General features: G+C 31.1%; 1 protein-coding gene across 1 annotated transcript; it reads left to right on the top strand.

Annotated features, from left to right (window-relative positions):
- Window positions 1–17,095: 17,095 nt before the first annotated feature.
- On the top strand, window positions 17,096–17,623 carry LOC106693361 (uncharacterized). Its single transcript, XM_014440620.1, has one exon. It carries the CDS (start codon window positions 17,096–17,098, stop codon window positions 17,621–17,623), a length of 528 nt encoding a protein of 175 aa, XP_014296106.1.
- Window positions 17,624–18,583: the final 960 nt, after the last annotated feature.

The raw sequence follows: 18,583 nt of genomic DNA, 5'->3' as shown, positions 1-18,583 counted from the left end.
TTTCATCAATTAAACGGTCTCTAGTACCAAATACTATCCAATTGTTCCCCAGCGGACAATTGGAATTTCTTGCTTATATACAGACGTGTATATCTTGCATATAATTCTTACAACGCAATACGACGATCCAGCATCGCGTAATACCTAACTGTATACGTTCATACATACATCTAACACGCATACACTCATACATATACGTTGTTCTTGTGTCAATTGTTCAACGAGTTATCATCATCCTTCTGATATCAATATTTTCATGCCGTTCATTGTAACTTCTTCAAAGGATTTTATGCCGTAGTGCTTTCCCTAACTTTTTGGGTCCAAATATATTCTTCAATTTGATACCCAATCACGACTTTTATTTAATACTACCGAATTCACCCATTCAGCCTCCTTATAAATTAACTTAAACTAGAATACTAATTCAATTTTATTTTCAGATCATTTAAATAATTAATAAATAAGTTAAACAATAGAAAAAAGGGATTAATTTCCCACTAACAATTATAAAACAATCGTGTCATCAAAATAATAACTTTGAAATAAAATCAAGAAAATGCGTATTAGATATATATGTTTAAAATTTAAACTTAAAATTTATTCAATAAAATAAATAATAATTTTGACATTCTGAATTAAATCGACATGAAGTATATTATATTAATTTTATACTTTTTGATCCTAGATATGTTCATTGTAGCTGGCGGATTAAAAATCAATGTTTCGCTCGAGGCATCAAAATCGATGATTAACCGTTAGCTTTAACCATTGATCACAATCATCGAATTCGGCAAGTCCACAGAGACAGAATTTATTTTCGAAATGAATTAAGACAAGCTGCAGCTACAAGTTTCTTACCAGTTCGGGAAATTTATAACGATTTATCTATTCGGTAAGTATTAAAAAAAAATAAGAATTTTTTGAATTTTATTCTTTCAAAAAAAAAAAAAAAAAAAAAAAAAACATTTTTTATAAATATCATACACTTTTTTCAAGTAATCCTGAGGAAGCGCTTATACTGCCTTTTAATACAGTAAGCAGGACAATGAGGGATCTACAAAATCAAATAAGACTACCTATTGTTGATACTTACGGAGAGTTGATTAACACGATGAACAATCGAAATTTTGCATCTCTTCGTCAATATGATCGAGAACACTCAATCCAATTTTTTAATGTAGCAAACGGTGCTGTGGTAATAAGTGTGCCAAGATTAATATCATCATTACCAATCAACACTTTATATATTAGCTCTACGACAAGATCAGTACCTACTATTAATAACACACGTTCACTTACGTATGTTTTGGCAGAGTTCGAACATCATGTAAGTTATTTAAATTACAATTGATACGAATCTTATAATTGAGCATAAGTTATAATTATTTGCTTGTTATAGAATGGTAGTAGCTTTTGAGATTATTTAATAAATTAGTAACTGTAATTAAAATTATTAAAAATATTTTAATTCCAGGTTTTTCCAATCGCTTTTATTTTGTGGGCTAGGCGAAACGACGAAATTTGTGTGAATGTTGTCAACATTTTAACGCAATTGACGCAACCTAATATCATAACTGCGATTTACTCAGATTTTGATCTAGTACTTTACCTTGCTAATACTTTCGTTGAAAGTCGCGTGATTGGAACATGTAATAATCATACATAAGTCTACATACGATCAGATCTGATTATATATGAGTCTATATATAACTAGATATGATCATACTTGGCTGTTAAAACTCCATATATAACCATATATAAGTCTTATATGATCAGATCTAATCATATATGACTATATATAATTAGACGTGACCATACTTGGCTGTCATAATTCCCATTTATAACCATACATAACTCTATATATGATCAGATCTGATAATATATAGGTCTATATATAATGAAGTATAAGGGAACATCCATAAATTACTTAACACATTTTGAGGAGGGGGGGGCTTTTCAATTTGTTATGCATTGTTACGTTAAGGGGGGTGGTCAATTCTACATGGATTACGTAACAAAAATTGAATTACATTGCTTAGATAAAAATTTGAAAAAAAAATTCTAATCGTACGTCCCGAGTCGGAAAATTGATTCTCTGTAAATTTTTTTGATTCTCCCCTGTTCTTTACAACTAAAGAGAACCAAAGGAGAATTATATGAGATCCCTGTTTAGAAAATCTCATAGAATCCAATAGTTTCTCATTAATTCCAATGGAGATTTTATAAGAATAAATAAGTTCTATGAGAAGTGCTATAGTTAAGTATAAGGCTTTATATATACAGCTATAAAAATCTATCGGATTTTTTAAGCAGGGATTTCACATCCTCATTTAATTCATGTAAATTTGATTATGCTGTACGTTATTTCCAAAATTAGATTTGTTTACTTGGCCATGATATAAATCATTGATTTATGATTCAAAAATAATAAAAAAGTCGATTCCAATGCCGTGTAACCCTGCCTGAGCAATGATAATTTACTATTTTAGTACACCGAGAAAAATTTACCGCTCTTCAAAAAAAATCTCTTATATTTTGTTCGTAAATCCAATCATTTAGGAAATATTAACAAACTTACAAAGTTATGAGTATTGTTTATTTATAATTTGATTATATATTTAGCATTTTACTACCCTGCTTAAAAAATCCGATAGATTCTCATAAAAAAATTTTTATGAGAATGAATCGGTAAAGTGTCCCATCGAAAAATGACAGTCCATATTAGAACCTATGAGAATATTCAAACTCGAGCATAATCCGATAGAAACACCAAATCCTTCAACTTATGTCTCATTCATTCTTATATAAAATTTGTTGTACATGTTCACATTTTTATCAGAATGATTAGGAATGCGTTGTACTTATACATTTTGTAAAAGAATCAATTGGAAATATAGACGTCTTGTTTCTTCTTGTTGTAAAAAAATAAATGGGAAAATAGTTTTATTTTTTCACGTAAATTCGTAAGCGACATTCTTATGGGAATCTATGAGATAATAATTTGCGATGCGTCAATTTCTTATACGATTCTATGGGTACAAGTTTATATCACTCTTACCGCTGTATAAGAATGAATGAGAAAATAGTTTTATTATTTTTACGTTAATTCGTAGGCGACATACTTATGGGGTTCTATGAGATAGTAATAAAAAAAATGAGAGAAATATCGTATATTTCTGTTTCCTAAGATAATTAAAAATTATTTGGAATAATTTAAATTTTGAAATTATTTTCAGTTGAATTGAATAAGAAAACAAAATTTATTTCTTTGTTTAAAAAAATCATTTAATTACTAGTTGACAACTCATTTTAACCCACTGAGAGTTATACAATACTCTGGTTATAAGTTACATCGGACGCTCTACTCACTCTCACGTCAATTTCATTTTTTCCTGTAAGTAAGAGTATATAGACAAAAATATAACTTATAACCAGAGTCTACTGTATATTATTTTTCAACTTCGGTAAAGAAGAAATCTTTAATTATTTTCCAACATGTGATGGGACTCGAACTGACGACCCTTTGATTGAAGCTCTGAAAACAGTTCAAAGTCAAGTGCTTTATAGCCCGCTCGGCCACCACATGCATTTGGAAATCGAAATTTATTCTTTTACTTAAGGCTATCCAGTACTATATATGGCCAAGACTAAGCTTAAAAAAAATTATTTTTATTTATTATTGAAATTTTTATAATATGATGTTCTCTTTATTTTTTGTCATAGTTTTAAATTCATTTAATGCATTTTTTTAAAGGAAGTTACTCAATCGTTTCTTTTCTTTTTTCATAATCTGGAAAAATGACAGTTTGAAACTTTATTAAATTGATTAAATTACAAGAAAAAACAGATAAAATTCGACTCGAATATTCCTAAAATGTTTTCCGATAAAAAAAAAAAAAAACACATGGTTGTTTTTAGTATTTAAAAAAAAATATAGCGTAAAAATTCATTTGTTTACAACAAATTGTTTGTTTAATGAACAAATGAAAAATTATTAAAAAATGATTTTTTTATAAAACAAAAGAACATTATAAATTATGATTAAAAAAAAAATAGTTCATTAATATTAATACTAAGCAACAAAAAAAATTGCTGATTAGCAAATGCGCTGTTGTGTCCAACTAGTAGCTTGTACTGTGATGTTGGATAAGTTATTATTATTATTATTTTCGGCCCTAGTCTTTCGACCAATAGTCCGGGATCACATTGAGTGATTATCTGGAAGGTTTGTTTTTAAATGAAAGATGTTAAACATACGAATTTAACTACTATATATTATACAATGGAAATTTTTGATGATGTGAATACAATAAACTTGAAATTAAAAGTATTAGGTGGCTATTCCGCCGACTCTAATTTACAATAAAATGGTTAGGATTAAATTGAGTTCAAATAATAAAGAGGACTACAGAATTTTGAATACAATACGTTCTTTTATAATATTTCCGTGTGTTGGAAATGTTTCTATATTTTGGCATATATAAAATTAAAGATTACAGTACCTGAAATTGTGGAGATTGGAGTATTTTTCTGGTTTACACTGAGTTTACTGTACTGTACTATTCGCGGTTACAATTTGTTTTGACATAAACTTGATATTTCTAATTTAATTATTCACTAACTGAAACAATATTTACTAAACGCTAGCGATATAATAAATAAAATAGAGTGCGAGGACACTTGTACAATTAAATAAAACAACAAAGTGTGAGAACACTTGTACGATTAAATAGAAAATAAAGTGTGAGAACACTTGCAAATAAAATAACTAGTATGGAACTAGTGTAGAAGTGTGAGAACACTTGTAAATGAAAAACTAGTACGGAACTAGTGTATAAGTGTGAGAACACTTGTACTTAAATTTTCTCATCCTTACTTACCCAGGACTGAGAACTGAGACTGAAACTCTGACTAAGAAAACTGCTACTCAAAAAAAACTCTGCCTATTTTAGATTTTGCGGCCCTTTTTATGTATTTTACTTTGTCCTATTTTGTCTATTGTTTGGGGGAAAACTGTGTCCAATCGGAGCACGATTCCTTTGGGTCCTTTCCCTTTCCCTAGGATTTTCCGTTAGGGAAGTGATAAAAGCCCACCCCGATGCAGGCCTATGTGTGGGAGCATACACACATACACCCACATGCACAATATTACATGTATAACAATATTTTAACTTATTTATAACTTTATATAGCAAAAATTTATATCTATTTTTATAAATTTTCCTTATGATAAATTTACTTGAATTTATCTACATAAACTTTTATGTCTATCCTCATAATTTTTATTTATTTAAATTCTATTAATTTATTTATTTGGTTTATATAAAGTTTTATATTTGTTTGCATGAATTTTATTTATATAAATTTTATTAATTTACTTATTTATTTATATAAATTTTTATATCAAATCTCATAATCTCTTTACTTATGTAAATATTATTAGTTTATTTGTTTAATTAATAAATATTATTTATTTTAATAATATTTATTCCGATAATTATTTTATTAATTTTCTTCATGTAAAAATTATTTATTTGAATTTCCTTTAAATAAAATTTATTTTTCATATTATTTATGTGAATGTTTTGTGTTAAAAGTCTTTTGTTTAAATTTATTTCATTAAAAATTATTCATTCGAATATTCTGGGCAACGTGTCATTAAAATCATTTTTTTCCTTGGATATCTATTTTACGTTTACGTGGGCACCGAAATATTATTATCTACAAAAAAGCACTTACAAATGTAAGGCTTATAAGATTATATACTTTGTTTATTTTATTTATTTAAAAATGAGTCATTGATAAACTTTCAATTTTTCTTTTAAAATATTTTAAGTACACTTTTGTTGATAAATATTTTTTGTTAATTCCTAAAAAATTGTTTCTGGATGGCCTTTGGGCCTTTATTCTATTGTGATCCGAGGGGTCATTAAAAATGCATTTGGTTGTTTGTTTCTAGTATTTTTACGTGCGTCAGAGCAAAACTAATTTACTAATTCTGAAACCTTTTTACAACTAAATTATTTCTTATCGCTCTCGAATTATTAACGAAAAATAAAATTTGGTCGCCACGTAATTTTAATAAGAAAACAAAATTTAATATAAAAAGTTCAGCATCTGAGCTAGACGTAACAGCGCTTTTTAGCAATAAAAAAATTATTTTAAGACGCGTTTTCATTTGTTTCTCTATTCGCACTCAACTGGATAAACGGTACTATCTCTGTTGCACTTGTACATTAAATAGGAACTTTGTCCGAATTTTTCTCATAAACAAATGGAAGTTATCAAAAAATTCAAGTGCACTTCGCTAGTTCATAGAGTAAAGCATCGGGTCTGTGTCTTTATTTTGCGTTTAGAGCTTTTATTTCAGAGAAAAGCTGGGACAAAATCATCTGAAAACCGTTCTTAAGACGATTTTTTTCTTAAAAATTATTATTTTCATCAAGCATCTTATTCCCAAAAAAAAATTTTTTTTAAATTATTGTTAAGTAGCTTTAACAATAAAAAAACAAAATAATCAAAAAAATAAAATTCTTTGATTGCTTTATTTACATTTTTAATTTTTCAATTTCTTAGATCGTAAATGAAAAAGTGAAAAATCGAAATTTTTTAATTTTTCCAACGGCAATTTTTTCTAAACCCTTTCAAGAACAGCTCTACGAATTAAAAAAAATCCTGGTTTCTTAGTTTAGAAATAATCAGGATTTTTATATAAACTTTGAACGAGTAAAAATGAACTTAATAACAAAAGCATAGTTAATTGAAAAATTGAGGTAAAATTTTTTTTTCGGTGGATTATTATTTATCCGTGTGTTTAAAAAGAACCAAATTTTTTTATTTCGTAATATTTATATTTAATCGGTTAAAATAAGTTTTTTCGATTATGCTATTGATTCTATTAACGCGCGTGCATGCGCCGCTACCCGTTTTTAGTCCCATTTTCACCGCTAAATTAAAATCATAAATATTGTTGGAACAGTTCGGGGAGACAGGACTTTTTTGGGAATTTCCTGCTCTTTATGGATCTTTTTACAGATTTTGGATATCTCAACTAGTTATTGAACTATTTGTAAAAAACCAAACCATTTTTTATTTTTTAATTAATTGTTAATAACTTACAATTTTTGCCAGGCCCAAATTTCCATTTTAATTTTTTTTATAGATGCCATTTCGAATCAAATCAGACCTTAATCATAATTTTCGGTGGTCTTGGACAGATTTTCGTCAAAAAGGCACTTGTTGACTAGACTAATATGTTTATATGCGTAAATACCGTAATTTACATGTGTCAACAAGTCATTGAACATACAAACGGGAATATGATGAATTTTATTATTTTCTCATAAAATTCAATTATTAATGACAGGATCATTTTCTCATGCGTTCTTATTAAAACAGAAACTATGTAAATTTTATTATTTTCTTTTAGAATCCAATTGTGACAGATAAAAATATTTTCGGATACGTTCTCATACAAACGGGAAGTTTATAAATTTTATTATATTCTCATAGGATCTAATTATTAGTGACAGGATAATTTCCTCATACATTCTCATTAAAACAAAAATTTTGCTAATTTTATTATTTTCTCATAGAATCCCATCATTACTGACGGAATGATTTCCTCATACGTTTTCATCGAAACAAAAATTTTGTTTATTTTATTATTTTCTCATAGATTCCATTTGTTAGTGACTAAATCATTTCCTCATACATTCTCAACTGAATAGAAATTTTGTAAATTTTATTATTTTCTTATAGATCCCTATAAATCCCGTGAATATTTTATCCCATCCAATCTTATAAAAACTCATTTTTTATAAGCATTTGTATTTTCCGATAGATTCTTATAAAGTATCCCTTTTCAGAATCTATGAGAAAATAATTTTTTTAAATACATCCTATACAATCTCATAAAATTCAGTAAGTTCTATGAGAAGAGGACTCCCGCTTCCCATAGAACTCATTGATTCTCAGAAAATTCCTATGAAAATTTATAAGAAGCTATCTGATCTTATGAGATTCTTTAAGCAGGGTAAAAATAAATGGAGATCGTAGTAAATACCAAGTTTGTTTTAAACTTCTTTTCTGTATAAACGAATTTACTAGAGTACTGATATAATAATGCTCTATTGAAGCCAAGTAAAGTATCTAGCCTGCAAACACAAACATGGATACTTTTTTTTGGGTAGCTGTTGTTGGCCAGTACTCTTAAAAACGATTGGCAGATAAAGATAAAACTTTTTAGGTGAATTTTTTAAGAACAAAGGAGAATCAAAAGCGAATGATCGCCCATGACTATTGTTGCCGAGAATTAAAAACTTCGAATAGAGAACTCAAAACAGCTTAGAAGCAACAAAAAAAGCAAAAAAAAAAACATGGCGTGAATGTAAGAACATCAAAAGAAATCTAAGGAGAATGTTGGAGAATCAAAATAATGATTTAAAGAAATCGAAGGAACCAAAAGAAAACTAGTACATCGACTCGAGTATGAATATAGCAATTATAGAGTGCAAGAAATTCGAATTTAAATTATTCAAGAACTTAATCTGCTGCGACAAAATTATAATGTTACGTAACAAATCTCTTAGGGGCATGGGGGTCTGGTCATTTGTTACGATTTGTAACATACCAGGGGGTTGGGGTCTGAAAAATCTTCAAAATGTATTACGTAATTTATGGATGTTCCCTAATAAGACTCGATAAATTTTCGGATCCCCTTATGTATAAATGGTTATATAAATTATAACACAAAAATTTATCCAAGCATACATTAATACGCCAAGATTTTTGCGCTACAAACTTCGTTCTCTATCTTTAGCCTCCAGTCTTAATGCTAACAGGGCGCCAGGTAATTTTTATGATTGGAATCACCAAACCAGTAAATCTTAAGAATTAGATAAATTTTTAATCTGTGGAACTATCTCAAAACCACGCATAAAGAAAACTGGATGATTTTTGATCTGTGAAATTATCACCAAAACTACGCAACTAAATAAAAAAAAAACCTATAACTAAAACTTATCAAAGTGCTCAGGACTTAAAAGCAAAAACAAAAACAGAGACTAGAAAACTAATAGTCAAAGAGCCGGTGGGAGATCGACCTTCACCCATCAGATAACCAGATGAGACATATTTTTTATCAAATATAATTTATTAACAAACATGCCTATGATAGCTTGGCTATCAAAAAGTGTTCATGGCTATTTTTAATTAAATTAATTTTAATCAATTTTTTTTCATCACCTTCACACTTTTGATAACCGAATGAATTTCATTTCAACTGATAGTTTTTAATACACAGAATATACCTTCGTAGGCTTGTCTATTTATTTTTGTGCATGGCTACCTGCCAAGCAGATGTAAACAGGTAAGTCAATATAGGAAACTGTAGTATTCTGATAACCAATCGAAATTGGTATCATAAGTAAGATATTTTAATTACAAAACAAATCGTATAGGCTTGTCTGCAAAAAATCGTTCATGAAATACTATTGTCAGGCTATGAAATTTTAAAATTGGAGCTATTTGATAGGTGCGAGAGAGAAAGTAGAGCGACCGAGGTCCGTGTAATAGATCAAGACACAACATAGCAGCTGCACGCTACCTGACCGTTGAATGTATCCGAGTGCGCATGCTCGTGTACAGTCGAAAATAATTTATTAGCGACAAAACAACAAGTGCTAAATAATATTTATTAAGATGTCAAAAATTAGTAAAAAGTGTTTTTTGTGTGAAACGAAAGAGGAAAAATTGACTTTAAAGAAAATTCTTTTAAAATATGTCATTTCAAATTGGCTTTCTGTAACGAGCAACCTGCTGTCACTACGTGACTACCTAAATATCGGTAGGAAATTTATAAAGTACACAGAAAAAAAAGATTCCTTGCCGGAAAATTAAAATATTAATTTAAATAAAGAAAATAAATACGACCGTCTTTTTTTCCCGCGTAATTTTAATGTAATTCGAATGATATAGATAAATTGCTTTATCTCAATATTTGTCAATAAAAAAGAGTTAAAACTATGAAAAGACACAAATTCAAGTCAAGATCTTTTTAACGATAAAAAATTTAATAACATTAACTAATTTTAGCATGTAAATATGGCGGGACCAAAATCTTCCTTATTCTCTTAATAATATAGATTCTTCTTTATAATATATTTTAGATAATGGATATAAATTTTTTTATAATTTTAAAATTTTATAATTTAGCTGCAAAATGAGAAAAAATTTAGTTGAATTAATTTTTTTTTATTATTAATATATTTAATAATTTATTTTTCATTATTTTGCAGCCGTAAGTATTTCTAATATAATTAAATTAGAGTTATAATAAATTAGAGTTTAAAATTACTGTCGACTGTGATAAATAAATGCTGTCTCTGTCACTCACATGTATGCGAGCATGCGCACGCGGATACATTCAACGGTCAGGTAGCGTGCGGCTGCTATGTTGTGTCTTGATTTATTACACGGACCTCGGTCGCTCTACTTTCTCTCTCGCTTCTATCAAATAGCTCCAATTTTAAAATTTTATAGCCTGACAATAATATTTCATGAACGATTTTTTGCAGACAAGCTTATACGATTTGTTTTGTAATTAAAATATCTTACTTATGATACCAATTTCGATTGGTTATCAGAACACTACAGTTTTTTATATTGACTTACCTGTTTACATCTGCTTGGCAGGTAGCCATGCACAGAAATAAATAGACAAGCATACGAAGGCATATTCTGTGTATTAAAAACTATCAGTTGAAATGAAATTCATTCGGTTATCAAAAGTGTGAAGGTGATGAAAAAAAATTGATTAAAATTAATTTAATTAAAAATAGCCATGAACACTTTTTGATAGCCAAGCCATCATAGGCATGTTTTTTAATAAATTATATTTGATAAAAAATATGTCTCATCTGGTTATCCGATGGGTGAAGGTCGATCTCTTACGGTCTCCTCTACTATAATGATTGTGATATTTCAGACGAAGATGACAATCATGCCAAACAAGTTTGGAATAAATTTAATATAAATACCCTCGGCGAATATTTCGATTTATATTTTAAAACTGACGTCTTATTACTAGCTGATATATTTGAGAATTTGCGTAGCAGTTGTTACAAAACATGTGTTAAATCCATTGCATTATTACACAGCACCGGGACTTGCTTTTGATGCTATGCTTACCCTCCCGGTTTTGATTCACCCTAGAAACACCCAGGAAACACGACGGAATCACGGTGGATCCACGGCGGTTACACGGTGGGTTTTTTGTCATTTTATCACCGTGATTCCACGGTGATTACACGGTGTACACACCGTGATTCTACGGTGGTTACACGGTGTACCCACCGTGATTCCACGTACACCTCGTAATCACCGTGGATACACTGTGGAATCTCGGTGAATACACCGTGGAATCAGGATGGGTACACCGTGTTACCATCGTGGAAACACCATGTAACCACCGTGTATACACGGTGATAAAATGGCACAAACCCACCCTGTAACCACCGTGATTCCACCGTGTTTCCACTACCAGGGTGTTTCCAGGCTGATTTTAAACCGTCAGGGTAAGCTCACAGATGTAAAACAAGATTTATTAGATGATCCCGAGATGATATCATTCTTTGAAAAAGGCATAAGAGGTGGTGTTTCTCAATGTACAAATCGATATGCAAAAGCTAATAATCGATTTATGGGTGAAGATTTTGATCAAAGCAAAGATGAATCTTATCTCATGTATTATGATGTAAATAATTTATACGGAGCAGCTATAGGTATGCTTTTGCCCCAAGATTCTTTTGAGTGGTTATATAAGGATATTGATGTACAAAATGTTGATAAATTTTTTAATGATAATAAGTCAATTGGATATATTTTAGAAGTAGATTTAAAATATCCTATAGAATTACACGATGAGCATAAAGATTTACCTTTGTGCCCTGAACATTTTATACCGCCAGGAAGTAAATATTCAAAATTAGCTAGAACACTTTAGTCTAAGGTGAAATATGTTATCCATTATGAAAATTTAAAACAGTGTCTTAATTTAGGAATGAAGCTTGTAAAAGTTCATCGAGTCTTGAAATTTAAACAATCAGCTTGGTTAAAGCCATATATCGATAAAAATACTGATTATCGCAAAATAGCAAAAAATGAATTTGAAAAGAACTTTTACAAGCTTATGAATAATGCAGTGTTCGGTAAAACTATGGAAAATGTTCGCAAGTATAAAGATGTGAGAATGGTAAGCAAGTGGGAGGGTAGATATGGAGCAAAATCTATAATAGCAATACCGATTTTCTATAGTTTTACAATTTACGATAAAAACCAAGTCATAAAAGAATTAAAGAGAGTAAATCTATACTTTAATAAACCAATTTACATTGGTTTTAGCATCTTAGACTTATCAAAAACTTTTATTTATGGTTTTTACTATAACTATATTAAGAAAAATTTTTATAGTCATGAATCAGAATTATGATACACTGATACTGATAGTTTAATTTATCAATTTAATGTACCCAATATATATGACACCATCAAACGTGATATCGAAAAATTCGATACCTCTGACTACCTACCAAATAATGTTTACGACATTCCATTAAAAAATAAAAAATCTTATTGAGAAGGTTTGCATGTTTTAGGTTTCCACTATTTTAAATTGGTGTTAATACCGTACGATGGACGGTGTGGCTTAATAAGTTATAGATGAAATTGAACGGAATATAGTATAGCGCCAGATAGCTCAACTGGTAGAGCATTCGGCGCGATACCGACATGGTCTGGGTTCGATTCCCAGTTCGGGCTATCTATATTTTTCTCAATTTATCTATAAATTGTATTATTGAGAAGGTTTGCATGTTTTAGGTTTCCACTATATCAAATATTCGACATATCAATATATTTAGATATAGAGTTATGATATTTTAGTGGTGTGCTTGTAGAGGTTGGAGGATGAGATAAAATTGGTTTCATTCAAGTTGCTGCTACTAGTACTGTTCACACTTAAATCATTATAAGTATTCTGACCGCGATATGTGTCACTATTATCATAAATAGTTTGATAGTCACTATGTTCACGTTTTTTCAGAGAAAAATTTTGCACTGATTCTTCTTCTTTTTTAATTTCATGTTTTAAAGCTTCAGAATTCTCAACTAATGTTCTCAACGGTGCCACAATAGGTTTAAACATTTCATTTGCAGTTTGTTCAGAAGTTTCTTTATCAACTTTTAATATTTTATGCTTCTGTCTTATCGCATCACTAATTTTAGTTATTTGGAGCAGCATATCTTTCTGCTGAGACATATTTTTACACGCCATTTTTGCACACTTGAATGTCCTTTAAGACTGTGTCAATTTATATAGAGATGATTAATTTATACTTATAAAACAGTCAAAACCTTTTCTATAACGTCCATTATTCAATTCACTATTCTTGTCAATAACAACAAATTCGTGTTTATTATCACTTTTCTTATCATTCCAGCATGCTGAACATAAATCTTTGAATTTACTGTACGGCATATCTGTATTCACAATCATCATGTATTTGCTTTAAATTCATTTCATCTTGATGGAAAAGTACAATTAATTAATGTAACGGGACGGTTAGGTCCACCTCCGTTCGACGGGATGCCGATACCACGCCCTTTTGGGCATACTCGCGCTGCGTAATTGCCTATCCACTACCATAATATTATAAAAGCGAAATGTGAGCATGAGCTCACATTAGCTTACCCATTAGGCATGCAATGCATGTGGGTGCCTCACCAACAACCACCACGAGACCGTCCTCACTTGGACCCAAACACTCCCATCTCAGGAAATAGACAGACTCTGGTTGAAGTTGAGCTTGGATTGGGTCCCTTATGGTACCAATTCCATGTATTGGTAGACATGCTGCAGGTTAGTGGCTAGTTACAGCTTGCACTCGTTACCCCAAAAAGGGTTTCTTCCACATTATACTCACTCGGGTTTAAGACAGCAGTTAAATAAACTTGCCCTCGATTATTATTACCGAGTGATTATCACTATATGCTAGTGATAGTATTGTCTACGAGCTAGTATCCCTTAGAATTTAAGACAGTCTGAAGAGCTGGCATCTCTCGCGCAGCGGTACCTATTGGCTTCCTGCAACCACGGAGTTGCCGCATGTTACGGATGCAAGACATGCGGGCACCGCTAACGGTTGGAGTACTGGTCCCAGAACCCGCGAAGAAGGTGGTACTTGCTAGTTTGGCGTCCCCTAGAGGGCGCCAAAACCATTTCTGGGACGGAAAAGTACAAGAAAATTGGCATTGTCGCGTATCAGGTGTTTAGGTTTACGCATATAGGTTTGCCAGAGATAAAAGCTATCTACATTTTTGTGTCGCCCCATACAAAAATATGCTCTAACATGATCTTGCTTCTCACAAGCGACGTCATCGAATATCATAGGAGAATTCAGTTGTGCATCATCTGGATTTACAACTGATTCATGATCATTAAATGGGAAGTATCCGACTCCTTCTATAGGCAGTAATGCTGATTCTAAAAATTTATATTTAGGCTGATTTAGTGATTTAGAGTATACATAAATGTTCTCAAATCTCAAGCCATTAGAATGAGTAATCAATGCAAGAAGCGCATTTGTTTTCCCACAATTTGGTGGTCCACAAAGGACTGCTCGAACAGTATTCGGTAGCAGCGTGCCACGACGTTTTTAGATTTTTTTTTCTCATCACCTTGAATTATGTGATCAAAATGGATCACAGGTAATTTAGCTGTCTGTTTTTCAAACTTCATTTTGAATTATTTTTAAGAACACTCATTACTATGTTAATCCGCTGATGACTCAATTCTAACTTAACAATATACTTATAAGTATCGAGTATTTATACGATCGAGATTAGTCATAGATCGACAATGGCTAAGAGCAGACCTATCAGTAAAGTCGCAACTAAACGTGGTAAAGGTTTTGTCAACAGTGTTATAAATAAACTACCAATAGAATTACATGTACCTGGATATCAGTACTGTGGACCTGGTACAAAATTAGCAAAAAGATTAGCTCGAGGTGATCCGGGAATAAATCGTCTAGACCGAGCATGTAAAGCGCACGACATTGCTTATTCTAATAATCCTGACAATATGGCAGCACGTCATGCGGCTGATAAAGATCTTGCTGAAAAAGCTTTACAACGTCTTCATGCGAAAGATGCCAGCCTTGATGAAAAAGCCATGGCTTGGGGAGTTAATAAAACCATGAAAGTGAAGAGAAATTTGGGTATGGGCATGAAAAAGATGGATGCGGTTAAAAAGAAGTTGAAAATGAAGAGGAAGAAGTCTAGAAGAAATGGTAAAAAGAAAAAGAAGACATTAAAGAAAACAAAGAAACTTGTTCCTATCAGGCAAATTATAAAATCAGCTAAAAAAACTATGAATGAAGGTGTACTTATTTTACAGTTTAAGGCAGCATTACGAGGTCCTCGTGTAGCTGTAAAAATGGTTGGTGGGAAAAAAAATATATGATCATCACGTATATTACCAATACCACCACTAAAAGTGGGTGGATTGTTACCATTTATAGTACCAATTCTTGCTGGCTTAAGCGCTACTGGTGCATTAGTTGGGGGCGCTGCTGGTATCGCTAAAGCTGTAATTGCTGCTAAGACTGCTAAACGTGAATTGGAGGAGACTAAACGGCATAATTCAACAATGGAAGCTATAGCCCTGGGTTAAGGGTTATACTTGTCACAGTACAAGACTGGAGTGGGATTATATTTGAGCCCTCCACCAAAAAACATGTAACGCTACCTCATCGAGCTCTCACCAATTTCGATTTAATCGAATATGCAAAAGATTTAAAAATTCCATATTTCCGAGGTGTTTTCATGAGAAATAATTTACCAAAGCCTGGTCCGTGGAAAAAAGAGTCAGCAATCATAAATCTCGATGATAAAAATTGTCGTGGAATTCATTGGGTTGCATACAAATAGAATGGTAATGATACCATCTATTTTGACAGCTTTGGTAACCTCCAACCACCAAGTGATCTCATGAAATATCTCGATGTTGGTAGCGTTAAATATAATCATCGGAAGTATCAAGATTATGATACCGTTATATGTGGACATTTGTGTTTAAAATTCCTCAATAATGAACTAGAAATGGTGTGGTTTGATTGATATATGTTAGTCATGGCTGATTCGTTGACGCTAACACTATCTGGAGCTACCTCCACATTGGAAGCTCAATATTTTCCACCAATTGAATTATCACCAGAAAAAATTTATGTATTAGGACTTGTGGAATTGTTAACATTCAATTCTATACCTAATATTAATAAAGGTTGTAATAAGTTCTATTTATCCAGCGTAAATAGATAGGCGACAGATAAAGTTATAACAATACCAACCGGAAGTTATGAACTACGTGACATTGAAAAGTATTTAATAAAGGAATTACCTCAGGATGTAGACTTGAGTATCAAAGCAAATAACAATGAATTACATAGTGAAATTAAATGTAATCGAATTGTAAATTTTGAACCGAAAGATTCGATCGCATCATTATTGGGATTTGGAAATCGTTGACTTGCACCGAACCTTATACACAAATCTGATTTACCAATAAAGATCCTCAAAATCAATGCGCTGCGAGTTGAGTGCAATATTACTAATGGTGCATATATGAATAATCATAAAGTTCACACAGTTCATGAGTTTTTCCCAAGTGTTGCACCTGGATATAAGATCATTGAAGTACCGTCCCACATCATTTACTTACCAGTCGCAGTACAGTCAATACACAATCTTCAGCTGCGCATTGTTGATCGAGATGGGAATTTGGTGAATTTTCGTGGTGAAACGATTACAATAAGATTGCATATAAAATCAGTGAAATAATGGGAATTGTATTTGATAAAAAGATTGGTAGCAGCTATAAAAGTGGATCATCATGTCTGTAGCTCATCATTCATCGTGCTCCTGTCAGAGTGCTAACACTTCAGAACGTGGAATTCCTCAAAAGTCTAGGATTAAAATTACGTGGAAGATTGGAAAAATAAGAAAAGTTAATTTGTGCTGCATTATATATATTACCATGGCGGAAATCTTAGACATTCAGAAACCAATCATCTTTGATGAATCAATTTCTCACTATGAGATTCATTCACATCAACCTTATGCATCATCAAAATTTAAAAATAGTGATGAAATTAGAATCATTATTCAAGATCAAGACTTATGCATCCTACCAAGCAAAAGTTCTCTGCACATTTGTGGAAGATTTGTAAAAGAAGATGGTACCGGCGCAGGTGCAACTATGAACTTAGTCGATATGGCTATTTGTCATATGTTAGAAGAAATACGTTATGAATTAAATGCTGTTGAAATTGATAGATGTAAAAATGTGGGTCTTACAAGTATCATGAAAAATTATATATCTTTGAGTCCTGGGCAACTCAATTTAGTGAAGAATGCTGGATGGTTGATCAGTAATGACAGTAAATTAACTAATGACAATGGATATTTCAACATTTCTATACCACTGAGTTACATACTTGGATTTGCTGAAGATTATAATCGTATTATCATGAATGCTAAACATGAATTGATTCTTATAAGATGAAATTCTTATGTTAATACATATATACCTACACCTGCTGCTGCTGGTGGTAACGCTGAAATAGTGAAAGTTCTTCTCAATAAGGTAGAATAGAATGTCTTATATGTCACAATGTTGGACAAGCAAAAAATTCAAGCACTCAACTTTATTGCTAATGATCCAGCTATATCAATAAGCTTTCGCACATGGCAATTGTATGAATACCCATTACTGCCTCGAACAACGAAAAATGTTTGGCCAATCAAGACTTCGACACAATTGGAAAAGCCACGATATGTGATCCTCGGATTTTAAACTGCTAGAAAAAATGTTGTAACAAAAAACGCCAGTCAATTCGATCATTGTAATATCAGAGATGAAAAGCTATTTCTCAATCCTCAAAGTTATCCATATGGAAATTTAAATCTAATCATTAGTCGTAATCAGTATGCTTTAATATATGATATGTATACTAATTTTCAAACGTCATACTATAATAAAGAATCGAAACCATTATTGACAAAAACTGAATATTCACAACAAGCGCCACTCTATATTATCGACTGTTCGAAACAAAATGAATCTATTAAATCTGGACCAGTTGATATTCGTCTTGAGTTTGAATCTGATGAACAGTTTCCGGATCAAACATCTGCATATTGTCTTATTTTACATGATCGTATAATTGAATATAATCCATTAAGTAGTACTGTAAGAAAATTAACTTAAAACATATATTGTATTGAGGAAAAGGAGGAGGAAGATAAAAGAAATAAAACTCACTTTAATTATAGTTATTGTGTTTTTATTTATATCATACCTGTTAATCCACATTATTTTTAATTAGTATAACTAGTTTTAAAATCTACATACATGTAGAGTTTACATATTAATTGAATTTCAATAATTATCTTTCATGTTGTTGCATGTAGTACAATATTTTTTTAATGGATAAAGCCACATTCCAGGAATATCATGGCTCGA

The sequence above is a fragment of the Microplitis demolitor genome, chromosome 9 (assembly GCF_026212275.2).
Source record: "Microplitis demolitor isolate Queensland-Clemson2020A chromosome 9, iyMicDemo2.1a, whole genome shotgun sequence".
Taxonomy (NCBI): Eukaryota; Metazoa; Arthropoda; class Insecta; order Hymenoptera; family Braconidae; genus Microplitis; species Microplitis demolitor.
This window is presented reverse-complemented; position numbering and strand designations above follow the sequence as displayed.

Excerpts from the sequence above, each read along its gene's own strand:
- LOC106693361 (XM_014440620.1), top strand. The coding sequence starts at position 17,096 with ATGGCGGAAATCTTAGACATTCAGAAACCAATCATCTTTGATGAATCA.